The sequence below is a fragment of the Rhipicephalus microplus genome, chromosome 1 (genome assembly GCF_043290135.1).
Source record: "Rhipicephalus microplus isolate Deutch F79 chromosome 1, USDA_Rmic, whole genome shotgun sequence".
Classification (NCBI taxonomy): domain Eukaryota; kingdom Metazoa; phylum Arthropoda; class Arachnida; order Ixodida; family Ixodidae; genus Rhipicephalus; species Rhipicephalus microplus.
In genome coordinates, this window is record NC_134700.1 from 104,163,250 (window position 1) to 104,176,856 (window position 13,607).

A 13,607-nucleotide genomic window follows, 5' to 3' on the forward strand; every position below is an offset into this window, starting at 1 on the left:
CATTCATTGTTCACACTGAATCACGATGGTTCCAGACGATACGCATACACAAATTGCAGAAGATACGCAGAAACACAGTAGGTCGTGTGCAGAAACTTGCAGACGGCAGATAGCTGCAGTAGTCAGCTCTAATAGTGGCCGCGTGCAGTTTTTTTTTTTTTTAGATGAGCTGACACCTCAAATGTAAGTATGGTCATGGTCAGGCTGGAATGGCAAAAACAACCATGCAGCAAGACATTTCTACGCAAATATACAGCTTTAGAAGTCAATCAACCAGTATAGCCTAACTACTAAAATGTAACACATAGCACACGTTAGCCTTTTCAGCAAAAAACAATCACACGTATAGGCAGTTTGTCACAGAAGCAGACGCATGGTATCAGTCCGTCGCCCTCCTGCCGGCCGCACAGTAGCAGACGAACAGGTTATAGGTAGCGCCACCTACGGCGAGCGATTGAACGAGAGCGGGGACACGCGCTCCCATAGGAACCCCGCTATCTGAACAGGTCAGGAGTGTAGTAGGTCATGGATAAGACAGACTCACAGAACACCTGACAGACTCGGACGGACTCCAAGAACTGGATTGGAATGGATTGATTTGTACTACTTGCATCGAAATCGACCCGATGGCGAAAACTTTTTTTTTTTCCTAATCAAGCGATATAATAGCTGCGTGTAAACCACGGAGGAATAAACATTTCCGTGGTATAAACCAAGCTTGAGTAGGCGAGAAAGTGCAACCCGTGCAACGTCTGATGTAACCGGTGCAACGTCTGCGCGTCCAACTACAAACTCGTTGACGAAAACTTTTTTTTTCTCGGATCCGCGCGTCTAAGAGGTCAGTCGTGCGAACTGCTTGAAAACGACGGACGGGCAGGTGGAACTTGAGTCGCTTGAGTGAAAACTTGCGAGAAAGCGCACGTCGGACGTACCTTTAGCTTTTAGTATTCTGGTACGTCCGAAGTATCTTTAGACTCACGGTTTCGGGTACGTCGGACGTACCTTTAGCTTTTGGTATTCGGGTACGTCCGACGTGCCTTTAGACACAGCGTAAAAATTAACGGCGGCGTCGTATGAAGCGCCGCCAGAGAACATCGGGCGCCGCATGTCAACTATCAGCATCATTACAAATACTTTTAGTAGAAAACATACCGACTTCTATGCGGTCAAGCCAAACCAAGACAAGCCACAAGAAATGAAAGAAAATTTGAAAAGCTAGTTTTCGTTTGATCTCAATGTCCTGTGCCCGGCTCTGTTGCATTCGTGCTCGTGAAGGTAGGAAAGCTCGTGTTTGGCAGCTGCCAGTCTGAATATACACAGTGGCAGCACGCTCCTCTGTGCCACGACCATTTCTACCTCCATTGCCCGAGAACAAGCGCCCGCACGTATCGACTGTGGGGAAGGTGCGTGGTGCCTGCACGTTTCCAGCGCGCAGAGGTTGCTGCGCATCGCCAACACGTTGGAAGATCTCGTGCGGCTTATGCTGGCGGCTGTTTCAGGGATATAGCAGTGCCTCTTCGAACAAACTTATGAATACGGAGCTTGCCGGGGGTGAAAAAGTATGCCCTTCGAACGAGCGCAAGGTAGATTGTGGGTTTTGCCAAGTCAGCTGCAAGATGTAAAGGGTGCCTGGATTGACCCAGAAATATAGCGTAACAAACATTGTTCGACGTAGCCTCATTAAACTCGGAGGTGGTGTTCGTGGGAGTTACGCCGAAGTGACCACCAGTAAGTGCACGCGTCGACTGCTTCGAACAAGAAATGCGGAGATTTGCACAACAAACTTGGCCAAAGCTCGCTGCAGCATGCCTTTAAAGGTGCTCTAGATTCGTGTTGTGATAGGTTTATTCTAAGTTCTCCTGTCTAAAGGGTAATTTGCAGTGGCCGAAACTTGTGCACTACAGAATTGGAAACGCTTTGATGATAATGGTGATGAAGGCTAAACATGTCTGTCTGCCCCTTTAGAGGCCGTTACACTTTGTTCATGAGCTGTTGAAACTCACGCAGTGCATTTGTAAAGAAAAGCGGTCGCTTGATCTCTCATTTCAAGTGGCAGAATCAATGCAGTATTGTGTCTGGCTGCTACAATTTGTACTTTGTTCAGCACACTGTTTTCTCCATCGTTCTTTTTCCCCAAGCAAGCACTGGTGCTTGCATTCTCTAAAATATTCTCAATTGCTATTCTGAGGTCTCTTACACTATGCTGCACATTGATAGCTTGCATGTGATGCCATGGATGCTCAACATGGCTGCTTAGATGACATCAGGAATAGAGGAAAGAAAAAAAAAGAAAAGGAGGGAGCATTGCACAATCTGATTGAAGCCAGCTCTGTTGGCCCACTACGGGATTAAAATGCGAGAGTGAGCAGTAGGCTTTAGTACACCTGGTAGAGTTCTGTTTTACAGTGAAAGATGTTATGAAATCACAGCGATGGCTATTCTTGACACTACACTTGTCCACTACTGCCACTGGTGTCTTTAACCGCCATCACGTGAAATAAGAAAAAAAAAAAACGAGAAAAGATATAACCTAGATGAAATGGGTTTGTAGCTGGGCGTTTTCCGTGACAGTCAAGTACCAGAGTACGCCAGTGCCCGACTCCTTTGCGAAAATACCCTATACACTCTTGATGTCATAAAGGAACAATGTTAACATATGTTATATAGCCTGTTAGAAGAGTAAAATAACAACCAAGTGTGACATTATGCAATTTGCATAACTGGTGGGTTGTTGAACACCTCGCATAAGGCTCTGCCATAATTCTTCATCGTCAAAGTCTACGTAATGCCTTACACGTCGTCGGAGGTACCACACTTCTCCTGGAATGACAAATAATACCATATTGGATGGCTCGCTACTTCACCAAAATTGCGGGAGTACTTAGCAAGTGCGCTTAGATTAGTTACCAAAGAAAACAGGCCCCAATGGTCCACTTCCTAAGGATGCCAATAAAGTTCAGTCTGTCACTTTAAAGTATCTTATATAGCATGGTAGGTGAGTAAAATAGTGACTGCATGTCACACAATGCAAGTTACATAACTAGTGGGTTGTTTAAATCTTCAAACTCATTACAAAGGGCTCAGCCATAATTCTTTGTCATCGCGCACTGCATCAACTAAGTGCACATCTGTCTGCCTTGAAGATGCGTAGCGGGCACCTCGCCTCTCCGCAAAGTGATGAGCAATGGCTTAGTGGGGGCTTCCGAACTTAAAAAAAATTGTGAGTTATGGCACAGTGAGTACCTTGAAAGTGTACTTGTATTAGCAGCCCGAAGATAGTTTATCACGGCCTCTGGAAGTGCTGTCTTTCTGGCTTCCGCAGGAACTGTGTGGGGCTTTCCTCGCAGGCCTGGTTTTTTTTCGTCTGTAAGCTAGCCAGTCTGTGCTGAACAAGTACATTTTGATTAAAACTTACCGTGCACCATACCCTTTAAGTCCCTGTAAGTCTCTTGTATAGTGACCTTGACACAAACGGTCTTGTGTTGGGCTGACACTGCTGGCTTCAAAATGGGGTGGCTTGCGAACGTTGGTTGTGTAACCTAATGCTCCCTCCTTTCTTTTTGTTTCTTCCATGATGTCAAAGCAGTTATCTTCCTTTAGTCTTGTAATGTTGGCAAACATTATTGGGCCCCTGTACCTGACATCACAATTAAGTTTGCGTCCCACGTTGTAGGTTCTCCAACGTGGCCGTTTTAGTGATGTCAGTGCATTCTGCATTTGTCTTCTTCCATAGTGCTTGATTATTGGAACCTTGATATCCACTTCGAGGCATTCTGGTACAGAATTGGTCGTAGGTGAAACATCGTTTGAGGTATTTCATTTTTTTCACTTACTTAAAGCAACGAGTTGCTGTTAAAGCACTTCCAACTTTTGCATCAGAGTAGTGGCAGGAATCATGGTAGTCAGGGTGGTCCTGAACCCCTTGGGTTCGGGCAGGGGCAAAACACTGTTGCTAGTGCTCTTCCAACCCTTTTGAATTTTAGTTGTCATATCTAACTCTGAAATCAGAAGCCTTTCTACTGAACAGAAACAAAGAACAACGGAGAAAAATGCTTTTGGTTCAAAATGCATCACAGAGCATAAGCTTTCTAAAGAACTCTGGGTTACTGCAAATATTCATTGAGCTGGGCATTGAAATCCAAATAAACTATGGAACGGCTGAACATCTATCGCAAATATGTGTTGACGATTTGTTACACACTGTTGACAATGAAGTATGAATGCAATTGCTGAAATATGATTGTGTTGTTTAAGCAAAATCACCGATGAACTTAAATATTGCTTTATGAGAAATTTCACAGCGTTAATTTGTAGGAATTTTTAACAGGTATGCACAACGAAGAATGGAGCTGAAGTTGAAAAAAAGCTGTTGCTTTATGCTTTATAAAAAAAGAAAGGCTAGCATTTGTGGCTTATCATGCCTAATGGCTTAACGCAAACGACATAAGCTAGAAATATCTTAGTGCTTACTTTTGAGTGTCACATTGAAGCTATCTTCACCATGCAATGCGTGCTCGTAACAGGCTGCTCAGTGCTGTTTTCCCTTCTTCGGTGCTAACACTCATACAACTTTTTCCAGCGAAAGCTGTATATGGCTAGGTGAAATAAAAAACTGTTTGCCAGGAGTTTTGATAATGGGCTCTGTTGGCTACACCATCAGTTACATTGTTCTCCATGTCACACACAAGCACACGTCATTGGCAGCGGCATTAGTCATGCCATTCTCTGCATCGTACCTAAGGATGTGTGCCATTGGCTGCACCGTCAGTGATGTCGTTCTCAACCTTCCCAGTCGAGCCTCCGAGCCCACGCACAGCAGCTTTAACAACCTCCACAAAGGGAGGGCCTGGATCATACGAACACAGTGCTGACAGCTGATCCATGAGAGAATTTATGTTCGCCCGGCCGATGCTGCAGTCCGGGCACAAGTATAGGCCTGGGTGGCAAAGTGCAAGCAATAACTGCACTGAGGATCTGGCAGCCTTCCGAGTCAGAAGCAAGCAACAACAAAAGTGTGACCCGAGTAAGCGGCATTGCAAACAGAGCAGTGTCAATGGGGCAGTGGCAGGAATACGTTGGCTGGGGCCAACGTCTGCTTTTGGCTAGAGTTTCTCAAGTAGAACTTTGGCTTCGGCTACGGTATCTGCCAACACCTGTGGCTGCGTGCTTCAGCTTCGCTGGCTAACCATCAGGACGAAGTGCTCAGGCATTTTTTTTTTTCAATTTCGAAGCATGATTGCGTTTATGTATTAACTTACAACTTATATTTATAAAAACAAAATAGCCGTCATTGTAAGATGCGTGACCTCCTCTGTGATTTGCTGGATTTGTGCCACTGCTTAAGAGTGTAGGATTTCATAATAGTATAATCTAGACGAAAATCTGGTGTTGTGATAGTTTAGCCATTATGGGAATGAAAGGAAGTACAACAGGCTTCAGATCAGATTGGGTTAGCTAGTGAACCATTTACACATATTTTTTTAGTTTGTTTCATTGTTCACACAGCGTTGGTTGTGGAGTCTGGTGCAAAGCATTCAAATAGTGCTTTTCTTGTTGAAAGAGGCTGAAGACGGCTAGGTCTTCTGGTCCGCTGCAACATTGCAGTTTTGCTGGTTGCGCTTGACAGTTTTATCAAAAACCTTTATGCACTCACCACTGTGCATAGATGTAGCGTCTCATGCCAATGAACGATAGTGCATAGTGTTGCTGTTATTTATGACAGTGTCCTGCCAAATTCATTCAAATTGGCTCCAAACTGACGCCCAAGCGACGTAGATGCATATTCATGCTCTCCTGACGAGAGATGTGTTGGGGGAGATCATTTCGACAGACGCACCTGGCATGGCAGGTGCGTCTGTGGATACATGAAGTATGTCTCACTCAATACAGTATGTTTATTTCCATGAATAGATAATCTGTAGTTCCAAAGGGAACACAAATTTGTTTTCTTTCAAGTGTAGTAAAAGAATTAATTGTTTGGTGACGCCAAATCTGGAACACATTTGTGGAGTAGTGCATACCCTAATTGTTGTTTCTCAATCACGCTAACTTTCTGTAGTCAGTTTTACATATGAATGATCAAATTCGATTTTAATTGAAAATAGCTTCATGTCCTTTTGCCTAAAGTTTGCTAAGCAAGTGTCGTGATTCTCAAAAATCTGTTTGATGCAAATTCGTAGCCTGCACTTTACATCATTTCCATGGTGGTTGAAGCGCCATTCATGGAGCCCCGCATAAACACTAATGCCAGCTTCACCTCTAGGTTTTATAGTTTGAAACTCTGGTTTGGAATCAATAACGGGCTCCGTTTCCTGGACATTATTATTCAAGCCGTTGTTGCTGTGAATGCAAATGTTGAATCCCAACAGTTGTACTCGTGGACAAACAAAACTGAACTTGGCTCACTTGTCTTAGCGGTTCTTCTTGTTGGGCAACAGTCACTTGAGCACGTTGGCACTGTGGTTATTCTTATTTGCATGTTAAGGATCACATTGCGTCGAGGGTGTCTATTGCGTCGAGGGCTGGGCTTGTTAGAGAGTGATCCGTTTCACTGTGTCCTTTCAAAGAACAGACTCTTATCTAGTTCTCTTTTGAGTTTATGCTGCTGTTTTAACAATTATAAATGAGTAAAAGGACAATCATTTCAGTGATTGTAAGACAATGTGCTTCCAATCTTGCTGTAAATGACGAAGGGCAATGCTGAGGAGGATGGATGCTGGCATGTGATTTGGACGCATCAGTGTATGATTTTGTATACGTGCATTTTGCGTGTAGTTCAAGGAAGTGCTTCTCATAATGCATGTCTAAAGGATGGCCAGTCTCTAAATTAGATTAGATTTAATTGATATGTGGGGCTTAACGTCCCAAAACCTCCATATGATTATGAGAGACGCCGTAGTGGAGGGCTCCGGAAATTTCGACCACTTGGTGTTCTTTACCGTGCACCCAAATCTGGGCACATGGGCCTACAGCAATTTCGTCTCCATCAAAAATAGTTTCTAAATTAAAAAACTGTAGCTGCATACCGAACACAAAATTTCAGTGGTGCCCTTGGCGTCAGTGAAACTTCAAAACCGAAACCACATGACATGCATCGAAGTGGAGAAAAATAAGAGCTAAAAAACGAAATGCTTTGGATGGGTAAGCTGAGAAAGGGGAGGAAGACGAAGTGGCTGGTTTTTTGAACGCCAGAGATAATATGGGGGACCACTGGCCGTTCGAGGGGGTGGGCCTCAAGGCAGTTCAATTCTGAACCCAAGCCAGCAGATTTGGTGGCAACCACTTTAATCATAAAGAATGGCACATGCTGTACAAGTCAACATTTGTAGATACTTATTCAATTTCAAAACTCTCCCCTTCGCCTTCTAGGAGCAGGCGGCCAGCTGCTGTTCCCGCCACCGCGGCGCTGCAGTCCAATTTTGTGCCAAGCAAGCAAGGATTGTCTGTTACAGCTAGGCGCCATGTAGCCGGTGAGCAGCGTTTACACAACACCGCAACTTATTGATTTATGTGCGAGGAGCGTAACGTCAAACCTAGATGTGTGTGCGTTTTGCTGGGTCCTTGATAGAAATAATAGCTCGCATAATTGTGGTGCTAGGCGAGCATTTGTCGCTTAATGGGCCGTTTTGTCTCTCTGCAACTTCTTGTTCTTCCAGATAGTAGAAACTAAATTTAGAGCTCAATTGTATTAGCCACGTCTCATCGAAGCCTCGATAAAAGCTGTGACTCATCTGGTTCCAGCTTAGTTGTTTCGAAGCTATTCAGTTCAGTGATAAGCACCTCGGCAGGCCTTACCCTAAGAGAAGTTGAAACCAAGCCATTGGTGTAAGGTATCAGCACGTTTAAAATCCCACTGTAACGACGCTATTTCTTTTTTTTCCCCTAAAGTCTGCACCTAGACATAACAATTTTTTCTTCAAAAATACACAAATAGGTTTGCGGACTCAAGTTCTCTGTTAAGGTGGTATGAACCAGTGCACTTTTTTCTTCTGAAGTATTCAGATATATGGGTGTTTATGAGTGGATAATACTTGAGGTTATTAAAAAAATGCAAATTTTGGGAAAATTGAAAAACATCAGTACGCTGACAGAAGAACACTCGTCACTGTTACACATTAGTCTCGAGCATTCGAATTTCAAACAAGCGCATCACGGAATTCCTGTAGCCATTCGGTCTCGTGAGCAGCAAACAAAGCATGAGCCAGTCTGTTGTGTACCTATACCTATTCGGTGATTTTGCTTCTTGTTGCATGATGGATGTACAATGAATGGACACTTTCTGCACTAGGTAAATATTCAACTAGATCATTGAGAGTAGTCAGGGTTGCAGTCTTCAATTTTCTTTCACTGAACCGACATATTTATAGTTTTCTCTCGTCTCCAGTGGTAGTAGAACAGATCAACCATTTCCTTCATTCGCTGCTTGCAATTTGCACCTTGATCTTAATTATTTTTGGTATTCTGTTTTTTTTCAGTGTTCTTGCTAAAATGACACAAGATACACATACCTCTGTTAGCACCAGTCATGCCCACACAGCCCTTGTAATGAATATTTCTTAGCGGCGCATTTTCTCTTGTCGCTGTGCCAGAAGATAGATGTTTTGAGTTACTCAATATAGAAGATTATTACCGGTGGTTTTTCGCCTCCTCGAGGACCACCAAATTCTCTTGCAGGGAAGTTGAAGCACACTTTTTTCCAATCGCTCTGAAAAGCTGCGGTCCTCCGAAGGAGCGGGTGCCTGTTGCCGGGATTCTTCTGGTTGATCGCAAAGAAGCAGCAGTTGGTTGTGGTACAGGTATCCTTTCTTTTACGTCTTCATGTACATTGGGAGGTTCGGAAATAAACAAGGAACTGCATCGTTCCTTAATGCTCATGCACTTTGGTCGATTTCGACTTTTCCATTTATAGTATGCTTATATGTCTTCAGGATGTCGCTTTCTTAAAAGTGAGCATCATCTCCTGCGGGTCTTTCCCAAACTTTCCCATGGATCTTTCCTACTTGTGCAGTGACAGTGGGTCAGACGGCGGAGAGAAGTCGCGTTTCTTGGAGATTTTCCTGTACCTGCTGGTGCGCCTGGGCACAAAAAACATGTCATGATGCCTGGAACGTCTGAGATACGGCACACGGGATAGCAGCAACAGTAGAATTAACCTCGGGAGACATACACATGTGCTCGGTGAGTCCACACGTGGTCGTGCCTGCAATGCCAACAATAGGCGAATTTTCTATGTCATAAATGCCTGAGTGTCTTCATTACTGTAGCCGCTAAATTGTCTTCAGAAGACCGTGGAAGCATGCCACATGATTAGGCATACACACAAAAAAAGTGCACCAAACACTGGCACGGAACGCGCGAAGCTGCGTCGGCAGTGAAGCCAGTGGAGAGCAGCTGGTTACTTGGTGCTGTGCCTTCACACTTCCTTGCAGCAAATCACGTCCCCCTCGAAAGGAGCATTTCGGAAACTGAAAAAGTATCTATAAACGTTGGTAAAAGCCTTGATACCCTAACGTCTACCTGACTGTGAGATGAACTTTCTGTATATTGGCCGGCACTGACATTTATTGTTCAATTAATACATTTAAAAGCTATGTGTATTGCCATCATTTTCTGCCTTTAATTATATTTCTTTTCTTTGATTTAGTTATAGAATCTACGAAGGAATACTTTTCCACTGTACGGTTTCATTGATTATGTCACTGAAGACTTTTTTCTGATTGATTAGTGTATTCATAACCAGAATAAGTTGCTCCTCACATAGCAGAATTTGGGAGTACTTGTATGGGAGCCAGGTAAGTTTAATAGGTATGGCCTGGTGGAGGGCCCTTTAAGTGCCATGCTTTTACATGCGAGAAGTATGTAGTCAGGTTGTTATATTGAAAATGCCTAGTTGTCATTACTTTGAAAATGCATGTAATTGATTGAATTTCATAGCCAATATGAAATCCTGCTTGCACTTCATTGTGATGAGCAGGTATGCACAAGACACGAGTGCTACAATGATGCAGCTGTTATGGTTTTCAGATACTGGTCCGACAAGTCTGTGGTTCAGTATGATAAAAACACAACCTACGTACTGCTTGCATATGCTGCATTTATCAAAGCCTTAGTACAAAGCGGAGCTTAAAAATGATGTGAACGATGATAATGAGAACATGCTCTCAAGATGCCAATATTGTTGAGCTCCTGCACATAATGCACTTCTTTGAAATTTGCAATGGCCTGAATATACTAGAAATGAATGGCCTACCAATTAATCCTAGTGCTGTTCCCGTGCTTCTCTAAAGATATACATTTTTGCCTTTACAGGTCAAGTCTTGCACTGCATGAAGATTTATCAAATGGACTGCTTGTTTTTTAAACTAAATCTTGTTGTTGCTGTGTACCATTTGTTCTATTTTTTATTCGATTGATGTCCTCAAATGAGAAAATTTTTTTTTGATTGAGTACCATGTAGTCATTGAACCAGGTTTTATTTGTGGTTGGTGCAGTGCAGCCTATTGGTGTATATTTAGCCGTGCACTTGGATTTTATTGTGACGTGGTACTGATTGTATCTTGAATTGAGTTGGTCGTCATATTGTATTATTTAATCAAAGCTGGGCACTTGTCTATTACACTACCTACAGGAGACTGTTCTTGTGTTCATAGCAGTCAGTATTATTATTTGGCCTATTCTTTTCGGCCCAACCGCGGTGGTCTAGTGGCTAAAGTACTCGGCTGCTGACCCGCAGGTCGCGGGTTCAAATCCCGGCTGCGGCGGCTGCATTTCCGATGGAGGCGGAAATGTTGTAGGCCCGTGTGCTCATATTTGGGTGCACGTTAAAGAACCCCAGGTGGTCGAAATTTCCGGAGCCCTCCACTACGGCGTCTCTCATAATCATATGGTGGTTTTGGGACATTAAACCCCACATATCAATCAATTTGGCCTATTCTGTCCATAATAACATTTTTTAGCTTGGTCATAATTTAGTAAATTCCTGCTTTATTACTGAACATGGTTCCAAGGCTATTGTACATGCAGTGAATTGCCAACAGTATTGCCATATGTGTTCTTTAGTTACATAAGGGATGTATTTCATGAAAATTTTCAGGCATTGTTTGGTTGCTGTAGTGTGCAGCATATGTGCACTAGGTACTGCATAAGGCTAAAAATACAAATCTACACTGTGAAAAAGCTTATGTATTTTGAACGGTGGTTCGTTGCATCTTGAATGAATAAACAGTATGGCAGAAAACGAGGATGAGGAGAGAAAGGAGAGACAACAGCGCTCACTCGCAGTTAAAGTTCCATTTCAAATGGAAGCAGAATAAATAGCATCCGGAAAGCTCAGTTCTGCAGGGCATATTTGGGCAGAGTCGTTCAAACTGGCTTTGGCGTGGGAGGATAATTTTTACAAACCCAATGTATAATTGGGCTCTGTGGTAACGTAGGCAACTGTCATGGCGAAGCGGGTGTGCATTTCATGCTGGTAGAATACTACATATAATGGACTACAAAGCTCACTCCTCTAAACCTGTAAATACAGAAACACCAAAACTCTGACCTACTGTCAGCATTACTCAGTGGCTGCGGGCTTCACAAACTCATCGCGAAGCTACTGATTCTGGAGAAGCCCCGAAAAATTTTAGCACTTTCGTATAATGAATTTCTATGCTGGTGAAAGTTTCTGTGTGACATTTCATGTGGTCAACAATCGGGGACTTCAAAAATTGCATGAAGCACTATGTGATGTTAACCTTGTGTGAAGCCGTAATAATGATATAAGAACAAGTAGTTCTCCCTTTAGCCCTTCCCCAGAGCTAATGTTAAGTTTTCCTCCTCCCTGTCCCCTTTCGAAATGGTTCGTTTGTCCTGCCCCCCCACCCTCATCTAATTTCTAGTAAAAAACATTTTGGCACTGCTCTTGGATGTGCACTCCCTTCTAGTGCCTCCCTCAACCTCGCCTTCAACATGCCTGCTGCACCAGGCTTCGCCCTCGCCCTTTACTGAGCTTTTGACTTTGCCTTTCTCCTCTCTTTCTTTCTTACCCTGCCCCGCCACGGTGGTCTTGTGGCTAAGGTACTTGGCTGCTGACCCGCATGTCGCGGGATCGAATCCCAACTGTGGCGGCTGCATTTCCGATGGAAATGTTGTAGGCCCGTGTGCTCAGATTTGGGTGCACGTTAAAGAACCCCAGGTGGTCAAAATTTCCGGAGCCCTCCACTACGGCGTCTCTCATAATCAAATGGTGGTTTTGGGACGTTAAACCCCACAAATCAATCAATCAATCAAATCCTCCTTACCCTCATTTCTCTTTCTTGTGCTTGGGCATACCTGCTGTACTAGGCTTCAGCTTCATCCTTGGCTTCTGCTTTGCTTTCGCTCTCACCATGTTGACCTATCTTGGCTAGGCTAGCCTCTTGTATGGCGCTCAACCCAGATTCACATCAGCTTTGAATAGCTGTTCTGTTGAAAGCAACTTGCCCAATGCAGGCTTGGTGTGCCACCCTTTGCAATGCTATTGCCTTTTGGCCTGTCCGAGCTATACTTCTTACACCTGTATGTACGTATATGTTTTGTTTCGTGTGATGTTAGGTGTAGACCTATGAAGCCACAGTACATAATCCATGAAAAATTACGGCGTCATTGATTTGATAATATTGAAACTATTTTATACATGGATTTCTGTGCTGCTGCAGTGGGCTGTAACCTTGCCATTTCGCATCTTACAAATAGTGCTATGGGGGTAGATGAGACACAAATGCATGAAATTGATTGGTTCAGTGCCTTCAAAGTTTGAAGACTTTTTTAAACTCCACAACACGGCACGCAAAAATAAGGAAATGTTCGTATAACAGCCAAAGTTGGCGGTGCACATGTGTCGAAAACCAGGGGCTTAGCCATAAGTTTTTTCTGGGAGGGGAGGAGGGGGAGGCAGAGAGAAAAGTATTGACCCCATTACATATATTCGTAGATACATATGCATGCATGTATCAAATGAAACATAAAAGTGTCAGGGAGGGGCCTGCTGTAGCTTGCCAATTAGCCTAGGACTTGGCTTGTTGGTAGTACTGCAATTAAGTTAAGGCTATTGATGTAGCATGTATATTCCTATACTTTCAGGTGAAGGTGGTTCCTCTCTCAAGCCAGCCGGCACTAGTCGACAGAGAAAAATTGACAAGCCCAGAGAAGAGTACCAATGCTACTTGTGCCCCTTCGTATCGAAGAACTTGAAGCGGCATATGCTAACTCACAGAGAAAAGCAATTCGTTTGCTCAGTCTGTTCAAAGCGATTTAGACGATCGGACACGCTTGCAGAGCACATGCGGATGCACAGTAATGAAAAACCTTATTCTTGTTCTGTGTGTCCATATAGAGCATGTTACAGGAGTTTGTTAAAATCCCATCTGAGAAGCCACAGTGACGGCATACGGGTGCACAATGTGTACATTCTTCGCTAATAAATACAAATTTGTGGAAAAGCAAAATGTGAGTGTCATAGCCTCTCTACAGTCATATCACCAATGGCGTGATATAGCGACTTTCAAGTACTTACATAGGGCAACAGTTGCTGCGGCCTTGGGCCTGATGCCTCATATCTCCTTGATGTCTGTAATCTACATATA

At 43.6% G+C, this 13,607-nt stretch overlaps 1 protein-coding gene across 20 annotated transcripts; it reads left to right on the forward strand.

Annotated features, from left to right (window-relative positions):
- Positions 1-1,136: 1,136 nt before the first annotated feature.
- On the forward strand, positions 1,137-13,469 carry LOC119172023 (uncharacterized). 20 transcript variants are annotated; one of them, XR_012893737.1, is made up of 5 exons: positions 1,137-1,275; positions 7,369-7,469; positions 8,622-8,795; positions 9,008-9,177; positions 13,105-13,469. XR_012893737.1 is itself a non-coding variant. In XM_075886589.1 (5 exons), exons 1-4 carry the CDS (start codon positions 5,298-5,300, stop codon positions 9,112-9,114), a joined length of 432 nt encoding a protein of 143 aa, XP_075742704.1. In that variant the 5' UTR covers positions 5,209-5,297; the 3' UTR covers positions 9,115-9,177; positions 13,105-13,469. The 20 variants fall into 20 exon arrangements, 1 of the variants encoding a protein (XP_075742704.1); XR_012893734.1 differs by having other exon boundaries at positions 1,138-1,275; positions 8,653-8,795; XR_005109911.2 differs by having other exon boundaries at positions 1,138-1,275; positions 8,674-8,795.
- The last annotated feature ends 138 nt before the right edge of the window (positions 13,470-13,607 follow it).